General features: G+C 37.0%; 1 protein-coding gene across 1 annotated transcript in view; it reads right to left on the bottom strand.

Annotated features, from left to right (window-relative positions):
• Positions 1-19,215, bottom strand: part of LOC126824231 (sodium-dependent serotonin transporter) — a 56,313-nt gene that overhangs the window by 33,266 nt on the left and 3,832 nt on the right. The window contains exon 2 of the mRNA XM_050553422.1: positions 9,606-10,230. Within this exon, the coding sequence (XP_050409379.1) occupies positions 9,606-10,095 (490 nt within the window). The 5' untranslated portion in view covers positions 10,096-10,230. The remainder of the gene's footprint in view (positions 1-9,605; positions 10,231-19,215) is intronic.

The following is a 19,215-nucleotide window of genomic DNA, read 5'->3' as shown; positions in this document are numbered from 1 at the left end:
TTTACGTTAAATCATTAACCGCAAATCATATTTTTATCTGCTGAAAATCTAGAGTATCCGATGGCATCAAGAGTTTATTATGGTGTTCCGGGAGTCACGGTGGCTCAGTGAGTAAGACGTTGACTCGCTAAGCTGGAGGTTCCGTGTTCGATCCCTGCGTTAGCCGAGAAAGTACATCGGGAGTTTCCGGTGTGGTTCCTCCTTGTCAGTGGTGCAGGACCGAGGGCCTGACAAGGGACAACGTGTAGTCGTTCGGATTGGACGAAAAACCGAGGTCCCATGTACACATTGGCGTGCACGTTAAGAATCCCTAAGAGTAGGCCGTAGCGCAGCTGTCCGGGCAAAATTTCCCTCGTAGCACAGCAGTAGGACGTTAAAACCCAGTTTCAATTCATTTCATTTCAGTTTATTAATCTCTAATTAATAGTTTATATAACATTTAAGACATAAAGAAAGACCTACAATATGACTGTCTAGCTCTTGCGTAAAGTCGGGGGGTTGAATGGCCGAATGGTTAGCACGTGCGCGCTGGATCATAAGGTCTGTCAATGAGTCAACTGGCGTGGTTTTCGATTCCCCGGTTGTACGTGACAAGGAGTAGGGTCGCCTGTCCAACCTCGTAGGTTTTCTCCGGTTCCTCCAGTTTCCTCCCACTGCTAATTATTGAAATAAAATTGAACCATGTGTTAGTCCGGAAATGACCTAGTTTGTGTCGAGTGGAAGTTAAACCCCATTTCTCTCTCTCTCTCTCTCTCTCTCTCTCTCTCTCTCTCTCTCTCCATGTATCTTTATTAATGTCATATTCCTTTAGTTTTTGATTCAACTTTTATAATACTCTCTCTCTCTCTCCCTCTCTCCCTCTCTCTCTCTCTCTCTCACACACACACATATTTTTCATTTATAAAAAGAGTCACGCAGTTACAATTTCGTCTTATTGTCCCCTTTTTTTTCAAAAGAATCCAGTGGGCCATTCTGTTGTTCGTACCTCATGTCAAATAGTTTAGGATTAACTGTTGTCTGGTGTTTTTACAAACTCGTCACGATTTCAATGAAACAGAATTAAAGAAATTGATATACAACACGAGAAGTCGCTTATGACGATTGAATAAAAACAATGATAGTACCAGCTGTTATTCTTGTTAATTATTTTTTTGTAAAGACAATGACCTGATATCAAGAACACCCACTCCAATAGAATAGGTCGAGTTATAGACTGCTATTAAAGATGCTGATACTCATTCCAATTACAATATTGTGAAATGAAATGGGGTTTAACGTCTTACTTTTCATCACCGACTGGGCTGATGAAGACGGACATATTTTGCCCAGACAGCGGCGCTATGGACTACTCTTATATTGAAATCCAACAATCAATGGTTCTTTTACGTACACGCCAATGTGTAAACGACTCCTCTGTTTTCGTCCCATCCGAACGACTAGACACTCTTCTTGCCAGGCACCACTGACAAGGCAAAAAGACGCTGGAAAATCCAGAGAAAGTTCCTCGGTCATCACCCAGTCTTGCTCACTGGGCTATATCAGTTCAAACATGATTCTGTTCAGTATTTTACAAAGTTCTTATCAAAACTTCAAACGCTGATAACTTCGCTCAGAATAAAGTAATTTGACTGAAATTTTAAGTATATTTCTTTTCCATTATCTATTTTTAAAACTTTATCTTACATAATACATCGACAAGTTGGACATTGTCCGAAAATGCAGATTAATATCAGCATCTTTTAAAAGGATGAACAGAACATACAGTATAAGAATACAGCACGACATCCGCCAAGTTTCGATATTTCACCACCTCATTACGGCTAAGGGGTGGCTGGGGTCCCAAAAATAATATCCTCCAAGATCTTCTGATCTAGGCTATCATCCACAGTCTTCGACATTGCAAACACCACTTATTGGTCAATTTAAATCAACATTAATGTTGTTCTCTTACCGCGAAAAGATGGCCTTCTGATATCCAATATATGGAAATTTTAAAGTTGACACACGAATCGCGTGCCGGAATGCGTTCGGGCGCCATTTGTAATGAAGCGACTCGATGAACAATACTAACATATCCCACAGTAAAATACTACCGGTGTAGACTTGAATAACCAGACGCAAAAGATTGCCATTCAAGTATTTCGTGGAACATAACTGATTAGAAATTACAGTAAAAACAGAAGCGACTGAATAGAGATTTAGCTACTTTAATTTATATTGCCTAAATAGTACCCCCTCTATAGTACTCTGGTTTCGGATTCTTGGCGTATATGGAATACGATTGATGCCAATATTATGATAATCACACGATAAGATTTTGAAATAGCTTGTATAAAAGCAAACCACAATATCTGCTACTGGATACAGACAACCGTTATTTTCTCAGCATTAAAAAAAAAATTCGACAAGAGGGTGATAAAGAAAAGGAAATTTCACAATATTAAAGTAATTTAGATTTTTAAAAAAAGAAACTTTATAGCTGACAACCCCTTACATTTTAACAATTATAAACGTCATTCCATTTTAATTTCTAACTCAATGAACTCTATACATGCGGCTCTAAATCAGATTGTTCATTATAAATAATGTCTTTCTACTGTATATACCTTTACATTGATGTTTTTTTCTTGGAGTAAGTAATGAGCATAATGACAGGGGGTAATCATTATTCAAATACACATTTATCTGCTAATCTCTATTAACTAGATAAAACCGTCAGAAAGAAAGACAACTCAAACGAATGGAATTAAATATAGGTGGAGGGGTTTTTTACGATACGGTTAAGAGGTTTATTCTAATAGACATTTCAAGATTTCAAAATGGAGCTTACACCCAACAAGCCTCCCCCGCGAAATCTATTGGGCCATGATGTGTCACCATTTTGAAGGCTTGCCCACAGAGGTAATGAAAGGTCTGCTCGTATATCTATCTGTCTGTTTAGAAGAACATAGACAAGTTTAATTTATATACAGCGATAAGGAAAAAAGATGAAGACAGTTTAATTTAAATGTTATCTCGCGCCTTGCTGTTTTCTCAGCAGGGTAAAAACTTTACGCTTGATAAATTAGATTTTTTGATTTAAAATGTGGTTTGAAATGATATGCATCAGTTGCGGTGGGGCATCCAATTTAAAACTGAATTATTGTGCGTTTTTCGGTATTTATGTCATCTGCATTATATTTTTATTATTAGAAAGGTCATATTGTTATGTGTTTTTACAAAGAGTTCTTATTTGATATCGTGTCAGTGAAGACATTGCACGAATTCTTTGTGTATATATGTCAGTAGATATTATCACTACTAAAGAGGTTTAAATATATTTTTGTCTTTTTTTCAAATAAAAAGCAAAGGAATTTCTGCCCACCATTATTAACCGATATGCCAAATTACCTCCGTCATTTAATGCAAAAAATACTCACAAGAATGTGATAGAATTTGTATTAGGAAAATTGTCATTTTTTTACGGAACGAAAAATAGACAAGAGTATTAATCCGTTGATGGTTTGAAACACGTGTTGTATTTTGCTTTCTCTACATGCCCACGCGTATTGAACCGGAATTCGTTGGTTTCGGGGGAATCTGCTATTATTTTCGAAACATTTGATAGCATTATATGAATTAAAAATTGCAAATTACCATCCCTTGTCTTAGTCACCTGTCATATTTCCATTAATATCTATTTACGTCTTACTGTATTATACAAAATTCTACGTTCGTGTAACATACGCAATATGGCAGACAGAGAAACTCTTGATAAAATGAAATGGGATTTAAACATGCATTATGCAAGAGCTAAATCTGCCTATTGCAGGCCTTTCTTTGGGCCTGAAATGTTTTCTAAAGTATTAATTAGACATTAATTAACTGATCCAGGCCTAAATCAACTCTCGATGGCAACAGATTTCTCCGATATTAAATAGATTAGAATGGTTCAGCGATACTTTGATTTAATCAAATATGGAATACCGAGACTTAGCTTCGATCAACCAGTACGGTGGTTGACATTATTGCACACGTCTGTCAAACCTTCAAAGGCTAATATCTTCGCTTGCAAAAGAGAAATTTGAATGAAATTTTCAAATTATTCATTTTACATCATCTACTTTCGAACTATTATAGCAAGAATGGCTAGTTCTTTATCTAAATCTTACATAATGTATCTTTAACTTAACGTCCTACGGTTCTGCTCCTATCAGGCTAATGCAGTGGGTGGGAAATTTTGCCCGAACAGCTGCGCTACGACTTGCTCTTTTTTCGAATTCCAACTGTCAAGGCTTATTTTACAGGCCCGTCAATGTGTACACGTTGCCTCAGTTTTTTGTACTATCCGAACAACTATACGTTGTCCCGTGCCAGGCCCTCCTCCGTCCTAAATCAGTGACAAGGGGGAACCACGCCGGAAAATCCCGATGACCTTTCTCGGCCAATGCAAGGATCGAACACTGGACCCACAGGTTACCGAGCAAACGTCCTACTCACTGAACCACCGTGGCTCCCAAACTCTAGATAACCACGTGAAAATTTATCAATATCTGAATGGTATCATAAGCACTTACGATCGCAACAAAACAAAAACCTCGACAAAATGTTGATAGTGCTTTTCATAAATGTCGCTAACTATCTAAACTTCAATGTAAGGTCCATATTATTACACTCCTTATTAAGAAGACGATATCAGATCCTCATCTGAAACGCGTGAGGTCATTACATCATTGGAAACCAATGTAATCAGTCTTCCACCCCTCAATAAAATTAAAGGGGTATTAGGCAAGGTTAGACAAAGAGTTGACAGTTCACGCTATAATAGTTAAAAAAATAAATAATGAAACGGAAATATGTTGAGAATTTCAGTCAAATTACTTCACTCTTGAGCCAAGCAATTGGCGATACAATAGCACTGTATTGCTTAAATGGGTTATGTTTTCTCGTTAAGAAAATCTATCGATCATTTCTATCAGGTTCAATTAATTATGAATTTTAAATAATTTCAGACAAGATAAATAAAATATTTCGTCAAATTTTGGCGTGTTATTAAAGCGAGTTTATTTACGACCCCCTGTTGAATATGGGAATGCCCATTTAAGTTATTTACATACTGTTAAGAACTTCCGCGCCATATCAGAAAATGACATGAAACACGCAGACTGGTGTTGATTGACTACAATGTAGACAATGCAGGGAAAACGGCACGCAAAAACACAGATAGAACGACGGTACGACAGCACGACATATAGAAATACACATTCAGAGAGCAGATATTATAAGATAAAAAAAATAGAAAAAGAATGAAAATTGTTTAACGAAAACATCATTTGTTTTTTTAAATTGTTTCAATGACATTTAGTAATTGAACTGGAATATACAGGTCACAATTCTATGGAATACAATTAGTGCTTATTACTGAGCGACGTTTCGACTAGGCATCTCTAGTCATTATCAAGCAATGTTTTGCTTGCACCCTGGAATGGTTTGAACTAAGTTGCTATTGTTATAATCTCAGACAAACCTGTTGGGTTACGTCACCTATCAGATAGTATATAAGAATAATTAATGATATTTGTCAACGTTAGGATAATTAAGGTTTCCTTATGTCATATGTCATTATACTTGTGACAGTCAAACAGATTGGTAGACTTGTTTGTATTCAGACTTGTTTTTTGTTGTTCTCCTTGAACGACAAGACAAGACTGGTCTAAAGCCTTTATTCATGTCTAATTATAATCAGTTATAGACAGCTGACTATTTCAGGTGTGTTTCCAGATGGGAGGCGGGGGGTTCGGTCCCTCTCCCTGCTCGCACAGAGTTTTATTTTTCTACGACATTCACCGTCATAACGTCTCAGACTTGCTATTATTTGCCCATATGAACTCGATGTATAATGGTTGTAACATCACAGGCTGTAGCTTTTAGCTCAACACTCCGTTGGTTCCCATCTTTATAGCCACATAGAGGAGGGAATTTGGCACTCTCCTCATCATAACTTTGTAGAAGGTGGATATTTAGATTTTTTTGCTACGAGGATTTGCACTCGGCAAACCTCAGCAGATTCCGTTACTCTGCGGGTTGGGTACTGATATGACATAGGTCAACCCATGGTATAATGGAGTGGAACGGAATGAGACCACTGGGGACACCGAGGATGTCATTGCGCTGTACAATCCCGGACCTGTAGTGATACAGACATCACTCTAAATTAAAAACGAACGAACAAAAGGGGGATATTTACCAAAAGTTGTACAATACTAGTGTGAGTCATTATCGGCTATGTGCTACATGAAATATAACATTAGGCACATTGAAGGAGAATACCTTTATGAGTAACCATTTACTTGAAATTTAGCAGGAAGCCAAGTAAAAATTAAATGGCCCATGTAGTGATCAAAAAATAGGGACCAAAACATTATAAGCGCGCTAAAGTGAACGTTAACCCTATCATGCGTTTGATTTTAATGAACACCATGAAACCCATTCGGCACACAAGAGGGCTATCTTCTTTGAGAATATATCTCTGCCATGAATGTGTAATATTGTGTAATGCGGTTCTAATACGTTTTACATCTTTCATACACTCAAAGACTACTTTCAATTTTATTTTATGGACGTGAAGCAATATAAATACTTCACAAAATGCTAGAAGTATACTTATACAGATTTCGACTAAAATCGTCGATGTAGGAATAAAAATGTCGGTCATCCAGCTTGGAGTCTGTTCGAAAGAGAAACTAATTGCAGACAGTCGGCATAAGTTTCGTATGGTTGAAACCTTGTTGGACATTGTTATGATGCATCCCATCTTGAAATGACGTTTTAACGTTGGGGTTCTAGATATGTCCGAGTTTGGTTTGTTTGTTTTGGGGTTTTTTTTTGGTTTTTTGGTTTGTTTTTGTTGGGTTTTTTTAGGGGGAGGGGGAGGGGGGTTAATGTGTAGCTGATAATTACCAGAACACAATTTTTATGGGAAACAATCACTAGTAATTTATTCTAAAAGCACGACGTTTCGACAAATATCCTCTTACCGTTATCAAGCACCATTAGCATAATTTGGCGTTGATTCAACTACGTATTAGTGGTTAAAACAACAAGTAAAGTTTTTAATATTTATCGTATGTAAGTGACATTAACTATTGGACCCCCGCTCCTAAGTTGATTTAGAAGGTAGTATTATTCCTACTTGACATTTAGAAGTTACGCTTAAAGTTGACTATAATGCATTAAAACTGTCGCTCTACGGGTCCTACTAGATTTGACCAAACATTCGGTGCGTTCTAAATGTCCTTAATAGTATGAATATTTTTATGAATGCACCGAACAACCATTTAAATGACCTGGGGTGATATTAAAACTGTGCACGTAGACATGTATATTGACATTAATAGTTTTGTTTTATCGGTAGAATATATGTAACGGGTTTAGATATAAGTAATTATTGTCGTATGTTGACATATGTCTACAACACCTATACACGCGTATCTATACCGGATTGGATTTCATTTCATTTCACTTTAGTTATTGCTCACAATTTCCGTGTTTTGTCAGGTATTTCAGAAAGCGCGGGCAGTTAAATAGTGATTATGAATGAAATGCAATGGAGTTTAACGTCCTACTTTTCTGCACTAACCGGGCGAATGTAAAAGGGTATAGCTATTATGATGTGCACTATGAGAGAAATTTTTCCCGGACAATTCCCTACAGACGAATTCCAACTAACAAGGGTTCTTTTACGTGCACGGCAACGTATACTGGGATCGAACCAGAGACCCCCTAATTAGTGGGAACCACGGTGGCTCGGTGAGTAAAACATTGCCTCGCTAACCAGGTGTGGTCCCGTTTTCGATCCCTGTGTTGACCAAGAAAGTTAATCGGGATTTTCTGAAGTGGTCACCCCCTTGTTAGTGGTGCAGAACAGAGGACTTGGCAAGGGACAACGAATAGTCGTTCGGATGGGAGAAAAACCCGAGATCCCGTGTACATATTGATGTGCACGTAAATCCACGCTTGATAGATTAGATATATATATATCTAATAATATATACTTGACTATATATCATACACAGGATTTTATCACTAGACAGACATATCCGGTATTCTAACAATTTCCACCTATATCAGCATCCTCGTCCATATCAATTTAAACAGGGAAGAAATGAAATTAAATGGCGTTTAACGTCTTGCTGTTCTACAATGAGATAAATTTTGCCCGTACAGCAGCACTACGGCCTAATCTTATTTCTAAGTTAAGGTTTCTATACGTGCCAATGTGTAAACTAGACTTCGGTTTCTATCCCATCAAAATGATTAGACACTGTCTTTGGCAGCATATCCATATATATATATATAATTGAATATACGCGGAAAATCAGATTCCATCTCTCTCCTAGATTTAAAGCCGAGTATCTTGGTTCAAGATAATATGTTGACTGACAAAGTTAAGGCGGGGCCATTTCACCCCACTTTCCCCCTACTTTTATTTTGAAACCTTTCCAATATACTTTTTACTAAAAATCCGATTGCGTAAAGATGTATTGAAGTGGTTTAAGGGTGTCAATTTTCGTCTTTTTTTAGGGGGGTGGGGGGCCGAATGGTTAGCACGTGCGCGCTGTATCACAAGGCCTGTCATTGAGTCAACTGGCGTGGTTTCGAATCCCCGGTTGTACGTGACAAGGAGTAGGGTCGCCTGTCCAACCTCGTGAGTTTTCTCCCGGACCTCCGGTTTCCGGTTTATTCAAATTATCTCGTTCTTCCTTGAATCCCTTTCATCCACCCACCCCCTTTCTTGTCTCTAAAATGCATGGGATTTGTTTAAAAGAAAATGTTCGTCACCAATAAAATGATAACATCTAGTATTTTTAGATCGGCAATTTGTTCTCTATACAGTTCTAAAAAAGTATAAAAAAAATAATAATCCCGAATTTTTTTAAAACTTCTGGAATTTTTGTCTTTCACGGCCAATATTTGAAAACTTAATACGGATACGAGGTTGGACAGGTGACCGTATTCCCTGTTCCTTGTCACGTCACTTGACTCAATAACAGACCTTATGATATAAAGCGTAAACCATTCGGCAACCCCAAATATACACATAATACATATAGTTTGAAATTTGAGGTAAATATTTAATATATTGCCCTAGTACTGTATCGAAACATATAATTAAAGATGCAATAACCTTAGGTACTCTTTCTTCTTCTCACAAAATATACTAGTCATTTGCATTCTTTTAGTTGTGGTTAGATATCCGTTTAAAAGAAGAGTCAACCGTTATCGCTAATTTATAATGGCCCTATTAGACATGTACCACATACTGCAAAACAGTTAATCTTGCAAAGTTTGAAGGGTTAAGAAAAACTACGTAATTGTTTCTTAAGATGTTTGAAAGTAGCACGTAACATGCACTACGGTGATAGATAATACGAGATAAAGTATGCGGGTATTAAAGAAGATTTGCTATTAAGTCATATTACCTGAGTAATAGTAATTCTTAGATAACCCCCAGAGATCAACTTGACATAATATAATCTCTTTGTGAAACGAAACTAGATAATAATACAAAGCCGAGGATTATGAAGTTACCTAAAAGGTGTAAAAATATATTAAACCGTACTTACCCCCTCCATTCTTAAAACAAATAAAAGGAAATCTCCAAACATTGCCAAGATCTATAGCAAATCCAATAATAGCCAACAAAAACTCAATTTTCTTGCCCCAGGTTTCTCGGGCGGGTTCGCCATCACTCTGTATTGTTTGGTGTATATCCTCATTATTAGCTAAATAGTTCTTCTCTTTGTCCAACAGCGTCTTATTTTGTGACATATTCGTTTGTTTAGATGGTGAGAAGCGACTTGTTGCTTGTGAGTCGCTGCAAGTCTTATTTTCATCTGGACCAGAAGTGTCATACTTCACGTTTGTAGGTAGATCAGAAGCAGACGACGGTTGAGACGGCGAATCGGATGCACCATATCGGCCCACTACTTCTTCACTTACTTCTTGACTATACGCATAGGCGGAAGGTTCGCCGATAGTGAATGGAGCATTTTCGTCCCGTTCTTTTCGTAATAATGACTTCTCATAATTTTTATTAATTTTTCTGAAAGACATGTTTATGATTTAAGTATTGGGATATAAAATTTGTTAAAAAATTAAACAATACGTATGAATTATCGCGGCAGTTTTCATGCACGGTTGAATCTGTATTTACGAGGGGTAGTTTTTTATGGTCTGTAATAATTCGTTCTGAAACGAGAAAATGACATCACTATAGTGTACATGCTTTCTGTAGTTTTTTTTTAAAGATGACATAGAATATAGATTATTTTATTAACTCCAACACTGTGCATATTGTGATGATAAATTTGACAGATTTATCTTTAGGCTACATTAATAAAAACTATTGTATATTGTATATATAAAGAAAACGTTGTTATTGTGTAATATTATAGGTTGTTTAATTTTTATTATTATTTATCTATTTGACACAGTTGATTTTATGAATTGGATAATTGAAAAGGTCGTAATGGGTGCGTAGTATCACACATCAACAAATGGAATGAAATGGGGTTTAACGCGCTACCTTTCTGCACTGACTGCGTTAAGGAAGACTTGCGTCATACAGTGTGTTAAGAGGGAAATTTTGCCTACCCTTATTACGTATTCATTCCTACTGTCAAGGGTTCTTTTTACGTGCACGCCAATGTGTGCACGACACCTCGGTTTTTCGTCATATCCAAACGATTAGACACGGTCCTGGCCCACTGTCCCTGTCAGTTGGGCGGAGAAAAACTTTGGAAATTGCACCAAGCTAGTTTCCTACTTGTCAGGTGCATCGCATGCAGTGATGACATGCAACGTGTCCCTCAGATCATATACGTAACCATAGTCACGTGTAAAAGATTCCTTTGCAGTTTGAATACAAATAAGAGAGAGAGAGAAATGGGGTTTAACGTCCACTCGACACAAACTATGTCATTTCGGGACTAACACATGGTTCAATTTTATTTCAATAATTCGCTTGCGCGTAGGTGTCTTTAGCAGTGGGAGGAAACCGGAGGACTCGGAGAAAAACCACGAGGTTGGACGATGCAAATAAGAGTATACGAAGTCATCTGTTAGTCTCAAAATGACCTGATTATTTTGTTGGTGAGACTTAATTATACAATATTTTATGGCATGATGTAGTCTGAATTAAAATCACTAATCCCAATTTTTCGGACAGAGGGGTTGGGGGGTATGTCATTTCAATTCCCAACCTGTACGTGAGTAGGGTCGCCTGTCCAACCTCGTGGGTTTCTCCGGGTCCTGCGTAGACGCGCAAGCGAATTATTGAAGTACATGGGTTAAGTCCCGAAATGTTCCAGTTTGTGTCGAGTGAATGTTACGATCGCCCCCCCCCCCCCCCGCCACCACCGCTCTCTAGTAGATTTGGGAGTCAAATAGATTCTAATGAAATTAATGATAGGCACATCTTGATGACGTGTTTTATCACACAACTTGATGACGTGTTTTCTCACACAACTTGATGACGTGTTTTCTCACACAACTTGATGACGTGTTTTCTAACACATCTTGAAGAGGTGTTTTCTAAATGTAGTTTAGTATTGGTAATTCCCATCAATCAACCGAGTTCCATTGTTTATGTTCACCCCACCCCATTCGCCTTTATTAACATACTATTGAAGAGAAGATAAGGCTATTAAATTATTGCTGTTCTAAGCTAATGATTCCAGAAGATAAATTATAATTCATTACTCTTGAAAAGAGCCTATTTAATTTTCAGCTGAATAGGGTGCTTTACCTCCTATATTTTTCAGACAACTGAAAATCATCTGGGTGCAGTAGCGGATTATCAGTGAGGCTGATGAGGCTGCAGCCTCAGGCCCAAAGATTTTGTAAAAAAAAAATTTTTAGACTTGTCTGATACGATTAAAAACGCATAGACAATGAATGTTAGGGGTGTTGGGTTTAGGCCCAACGGGAATCAACATAGGCCCTGACACGAAATTAATTAGGCCCACGCCATTTTAAATAGGCCCTATTTAAGAACTAAATAGGCCCTCCAGCAACTGCCGTCTCAGGCCTTGGTGGAGCTTAATCCGCCACTGTCTGGGTGGAATTAGGTAAACTCGCGTTACCTCGAGGAAGAATAAACCTGCTTTATCAGTACAAACTATCGTATTATCTATACATACATGTATTTGTTATAATCGTATAATGATATTTTTGTCGGATGTATCATTCCATAATTTATTAATACGACAAAATCCGTGATGAGGCTCACTGCATAATCGCAGCGGTTGAAGCCAGATTAATGGAGGAACCGAAAATTATTAGATCAGTAAAAGTTATTTCATTCATTTCCACTGTGTGTCTATGTAAACAAATTAACCACCGGTAGATTAAGATAATTTTAAATTAACAGTAAAAGCAATTTGGTCATTAATAAAATTTTAACGGAAATAGGATATTAAAACAAACGATTTCTGAAATGAAATGAAATAGGGTTCAACATCCTACTGTTCTGCTCCGACTGGGCTAATGAAGACGGGCATACGACATGCAGTGTGCTATGAGGGGAATTTTTCCCGGACCGCGCGCTACGTCCTACTCTTATATCGAATTCCAACTGCCAGGGGATCTTTAATGCACAAGCCAATGTGTACACGGGCCCTCGGGTTTTGGTCCAATCCGAACGACTATAAGTTGTCACTTGCCAGGCCCTTGGTCTTGTACCACTGACAAGGAGGAACCACGCGGGAAAATCCCGATGAACTTCTCGGCCAATGAATTATATACTGTGAATTATATACCATGAATTATGTACTATGAATTATATACCATGAATTAAAAACTATGAATTATATACCATGAATTAAATACTATGAATTATATACTATGAATTATATACCATGAATTATGTACTATGAATTATATACCATGAATTAAATACTATTAATTATATACCATGAATTAAATACTATGAATTATATACTATGAATTATATACCATGAATTATGTACCATGAATTAAATACTATTAATTATATACCATGAATTATATACTATGAATTATATACTATGAATAATATACCATAATTCTTAATGCCCACCAAACAATGAGCAAATATGCATATTTCATCCAGATATATTCTTCTGCACCAACCGGGATAATGCTTACTCTTCATTGAATTCCAACTGCCAAGGGGTCTTTTACGTGCACGGTTGTTCATCCAAACCAAACCACTAGAGACCCTCACATCCACGCCCAACCCCGTCTCCTATCCTATGCCACTCAGAAGCTATTTTCTCACTCCCCCTTTCAATCAGTTTACAACCCATCCAATGTGTGGTCTATTTAATAAGGTGGGATATTTTTCTATTTCGTTTTAAACAAATTTATTAAATACGGATTAAAATGGCCGCCACACAGAAAGTTAAAATACAAACCATATGAAAATATATAATAATGGAGGGTAAACGTACACAAATCTCGTTTCAGTCGTCATCACATCTTTTTAAACTGTTGATCAAAGAGATGTTGATATATAAAATAAACAACAGAAGAATATTTATTATTGTAGGCCTATAGTATGTTAAAATCATGTTGACCTATATTACTAATGTATGATGACTTCAATGTGTGTCCAGTCGTAGAGTAGCATATCGTATTATTAAAAATAAGGTCCAAATATCCACACGACAATCAAGGGGTCTGCATTCTTATTTTAAAGTCACCTGCAGTAATATAATTTCAACGTATTTCGCCTCGGCGTTTTGGTCTTAGGACACAGAACGTACTGTTGCGGTTTTACCTCCCCACAGAGACCGGTCGTTTATTTTTTTACTGTTCTGCTATTATTTCAACTCATCATATCTTAAATAACCATGCACTACCCCACCCCACATACACACACATGCTCTTTCACCCATGAATAGTCTCCATGTTGTCAAAGAGGTGCGTCTGTCTACAACCAGGAGATATGATAAATCTGTTTTTAAAAGTTAACACCAATTCATCGATAATTATTATTTTAATTTCGATTCATTTTGGTTTATTTCGATTATGGAGCTTCGGTAACGTTTTATACATGACCCTCGTCACACCCAGGGGCGGTCGGCCAAAAAATGAAAAAAACAATAATTTTGTCCAATTCGTCTAAAAAAAACTTTTTCTGCTGAACATTATATGGGGGGGTGGGATTGGACCGGCCATGGAGCGATGATGATCATGTTGTATGTGGCCGGTGGCTTTAACGGGCCCCGGAGTCTGGAATGGGCTGGAATAACGGACTTTCTGGGCCGGGTATGCTGGGTGTGGGCCGGAATTCGGAATCCTGCAATGGGGATTCCGAATTTCATCCGAAAAAGTTCATCGGATCCAACAGACACTAACGCCCGCAAATTTACTAATTATTAAGTCACCTGCACCCTGTTTGTGGGGATACGCCAGAAACGTCTGCCGATGGTTGGTAACTCCCCAAAAAATTCAATTAAGGCCTCAGCTAAATTTGAGGATAGCTGGTCTTCTGGCTGAATATGAGTGCGAGACGATTTCCGGAGGCTGGTGTTAAACATTCCTTGACATTTGTGTTAACTCGTTATTTTCAGAGATGAAATTACAGAATTGGGATGTCGGGAATGGTCTCAAATTGCGGGAAATGGCCTCCCATTTCCAAAAATTCAAAAATGAATTGTGTCCCGTACGCCTATGCATGTCCGCTCCCACTCCGTCAAGGCCACCTGTTATACGGCCTTGGCCCAGCGAAAGAACTTTATCTCAGTCCCCGTCCCCATGCAGGCATCACGGTCTTCAGAGGCTGTTTGTGTATAGCTAAGTATTGTCTCAGCCCGGACCCCCCGTCCGGGCTCCTCGGTCAGTAAAAGGGGCCGCTCCGACACGGGAGCCCGGGCCGGTCCCCGGCCCCAATCCGCCCCTGGTCACACCTCCACCCCCACCCCCTCATCCCACCTACACCCCCACCACTTAGTGTCACAAATCTCGTTTTTGTATATCTCGGCTGTTATTTTGTACGGAAATGGACAGGGTTTAGTTAACACCTGTATCCAACTTCCCGACAACCCTACAAATAATTCTCTTATTCATTAGGATATCCGGGGGTGGGGAGCGGACCGGTTTTGGGGGGGGGGGGAGGTCAACCGATTCCACGGTCCTAATTGATGTAGGTCTATAAGAGAAATCCCAACATGATTGGGTTTCTTATATCTCTTTAAGTTATTCATGCACGATTTGGAAAAAAATCCACAGGATAAAAAATTTTGGTTTTGATTTTCTACTCTTAATTTATTAGATTGCTATCGAAATTTGAGGAAACCACCCCGTCATAATGACGTATTAAGAACCCATAAAAAATAAACTCTTTTACATTGGAATTCCTTCACTTGATGCAAACTTTTGCACTGAGTATGCCAACAATTTTAAGCGAATGAACAGAATTGTTATTAAAGCATTTAGCAAAGTAAACGCGTGAAGTAAAATAAATTTAGTAATGACGATAAGCTATCGTGTGTTATTCTATATAACGTGATGAATTAAACGCCTGCTGTCTTCCTTCCTTTATTGAACCGTTCTATGAAATGACTCGTGGAACCCATTCTTAAGTTGCAGTACATAAAAATAAACGACCTTCAATCTTAAATACAAATGAAGGTGTCTTCTTGAAAGGTGAATAAATCGAATTTAAACGAATTTAGTTCGTTATTCAATTTGATTCCACGTGTATTTAGTTAAGCCAAGATTAGAGCACGAAACACAAATCAAAAGGCAACACTGAATATTCAAATTAGAGCATTGAATGTGTTTAATTTAATTAATTAAATACTTAGCTTAATTTAATTAGGTGCATATTCAGTGCATATTTAATATACTTTAATTAATATTCAATATACTTAATTGAATATATAATGTATTCAATTGAATATTCATTGTAATCAATTCAATATTCATTGTAATCAATTCAATATTTAATGCACTCAGTGACATGCTCAGTGTAACCATTTGAATATTCAATGTACCCGATTGGTGATGTAATGTACCAAATAATTGGATATAATCAACTAAATATTTAATTTCATCAATTTAGTATTCATCAGAATCAATAGAATATTCTATTTCGTTAGAGTTTAATCAAATTCGTTCAATATGCACTTATTAAAGTTTTACTTAAATTAATTCAATATAATACCGAACTGAATGAATATTCAGTCAGATCGGCTCATAATATTGTGGGACTGATAACATCCAGGTTTGCCTACGCTTTGCGTGTCTATCTTTAACAAATTTCAATTAAGACATTTAGAGAAAAATATTAACGCCGTTTACGGAATAGAGACAATGGTGGTCATTATTATACCAATGTACGGAGGGGATGGGGTAAATAACCTTGCGTGGGCTTTTCTAATCTTATTTAACTACTTCCTCAGGTTTAGCTGTTAATTTTAATGGACTTCTATGGAAATTAGTACCCTATAAGACACTAGATTAAAGGTGGTTAACGACATCATTACACATTTAGCATTTTGCTGTAATAGCGGAAAGAATTGAAATGAGGTTTAACGTCCTACGCTTGTACAGAAACAGGACTAATGAAGACGGGTAATAATAGCGACAAGAAGTCTTGTTCATAAAGTTGTGAATGGGAAGGTAAATGCTTTCCCCCCCCTTCAAATCTCAAATGTTTTTCAGTTGCTTAAAACACGGTGAGTTAATCGGAATAATAGAATTTGCATTATAACTGCAACCCAATGAAGAGTGGTATCATGTGTACCGTAAAGAGTTAGCAATTTGTACAGTATTGAACACAAAGCCATGTACAGTGTTGTATAACAGATTGTGGGGTAGTATATTAAAACAATTCAAGACTATGAAATGAAATGGAGTTTAACGTCCTACTGTTCTGCTCCTAACCTGGGCTAATGAAGACGGGCATACGCCATACAGTGTGCTATGAGGGAAATTTTGCCCGGACAGCGGCACTACGGCCTTCTCTTATATCGAATTCCAACTGCCAAGGGATCTTTTACGTGCACGCCAATGTGTACACGGAACCTCGGTTTTTCGTCCCATCCGAACGACTAGACAGCTTTCCTTGTCAGCCCCTCCGTCCTGCATCACTGACAAGGGAGAACCACGCCGGAAAATCTGGATGAACTTTCTTGGCCAATGCAGGGATCGAACACCCGATCTCCAGGCTAGCGAGCTAGCGTCTTACCCACTTAGCCACGTGATCCCCAATTCAAGACTAAAAGACAGATATAGACTTTCAGAAAAGACAGATATAGACTTTTATAATTTACAGATACACACTTTCATGCCATTAACAAAAATACCGATAGAGACTTTCATACCATAAACTAAAATACAGATAGACACTTTTATACCATAAACTAAAATATAGGTAAAGACCTTCATACCATAAACTAAAATACAGATACAGACTCTCATACAGATACAGACTTTTATACCATAAACTAAAATACAGATATAGACTTTTATACCATAACAAAAATACAGATAGACATTTTCATACCATAAACTAAAATACCGATAGACACTTTCATGCCATAAACAAAATACCGATAGACACTTTCATACCATAAACTAAAATACAGATAGAGACTTTTATACCATAAACTAAAATACAGATAGACACTTTCATACCATAAACTAAAATACAGATAGAGACTTTTATACCATAAGCTAAAATACAGATAGACACTTTCATACCATAAACTAAAATACAGATAGAGACTTTCATACCATAAACTAAAATACAGATAGAGACTTTTATACCATAAACTAAAATACAGATAGAGACTTTTATACCATAAGCTAAAATACAGATAGACACTTTCATACCATAAACTAAAATACAGATAGAGACTTTCATACCATAAACTAAAATACAGATAGAGAATTTTATACCATAAACTAAAATACAGATAAAGACTTTCATACCATAAACTAAAATACAACTACTGACTTTCATACCATAAACATAAATACAGCGACAGACTTTCATACCATAGACTAAAATGCAGATTTTAAAAATGAAATGATACGACGCAGTAATATACAACAAAGGAATTAAACGACATCATACCGCACACCTTCCGCATTGCACTTTATTTCGTTTCATAATATATATAATCTGGCATATATAGGTGTACACTTTCAAGCTTAAACTATTCTTGTCTGAGGTTATGTAAATTAAGAGTTTTTCTACGGTTATTGAAGCCAGGAAAATGAATTGACTGTAGAGTTTATAATACATTTATCCACGCAGAAAATCAGTCGACAGTAAGTGATATATAATATCAAATAATGGCCTGTTGAAAGACAAGGTCATTTTTTGTTCATTTTCTTTATACGTTTCAATTTATTTAAGGCACTTAAAATAGCCCAAAAAACTGTTATCATTCAGCTTTAATCTGCGGTAGATCAGATTAAAGGAGCAAAATCTCCATACTTTGGAACCTATAATGGACGAAAATGGGTCAAAGAGCACAATGACATATTAAACATATACATTATGCAAGAGCTAAATTTGTCTATTGCAGGTCTTTCTTTGCGTCTGAAATGGTATCTAAATTATTAATTAGACATTAATTAACCTATCCAGACCATAATCAACTCTAAATGGCATCGCTAACCTGCGATCTTTAGTGGATTGCGAGCCGATTTACTGCATAACTTTCCTTCACGATTTAACGATAAAATGGATAATCGAAACTATGCTGTTTATCGTACTGACTTTAGTAATGATGATCAAGGCTAGGCGGAAATTCAATCGCTTTGTTCTCGGTTCATAGTGGATCAATTTGAATGAAATTTTCAGCAAATTGCCTTTACATTATCTAGTTTTTAACTATTATAGTGAGAACTGCCAACTCGTTAGTAAATCTCCCATAATGTATCTTTAATGTAATAAGAGTGTATATAAACTGATTTACATTTATTGTAAGAATTTTCTAATCAGCTTTGTTCGTCGAAATACAATCTGAGTAAAATACAGATCTATTTTTCGTTTCGTTTTTTTTTTTATACTTTCGATGGCCTACACTCCATGAAGATCTGACCAGTTGTACTGGGAGATCGCGTCAGGGTTATACTAGCGGCTTTTGACCCTATCTGTATTTTAATCAGATTGGTCGAAATAAGTGAGAGGTCAAAATTGCATGGCAGTCGCTCGCGACTAGTTACTCCAGT

This window comes from Patella vulgata, chromosome 6 (assembly GCF_932274485.2).
Source record: "Patella vulgata chromosome 6, xgPatVulg1.2, whole genome shotgun sequence".
NCBI classification, from domain to species: Eukaryota; Metazoa; Mollusca; class Gastropoda; family Patellidae; genus Patella; species Patella vulgata.
This window is presented reverse-complemented; position numbering and strand designations above follow the sequence as displayed.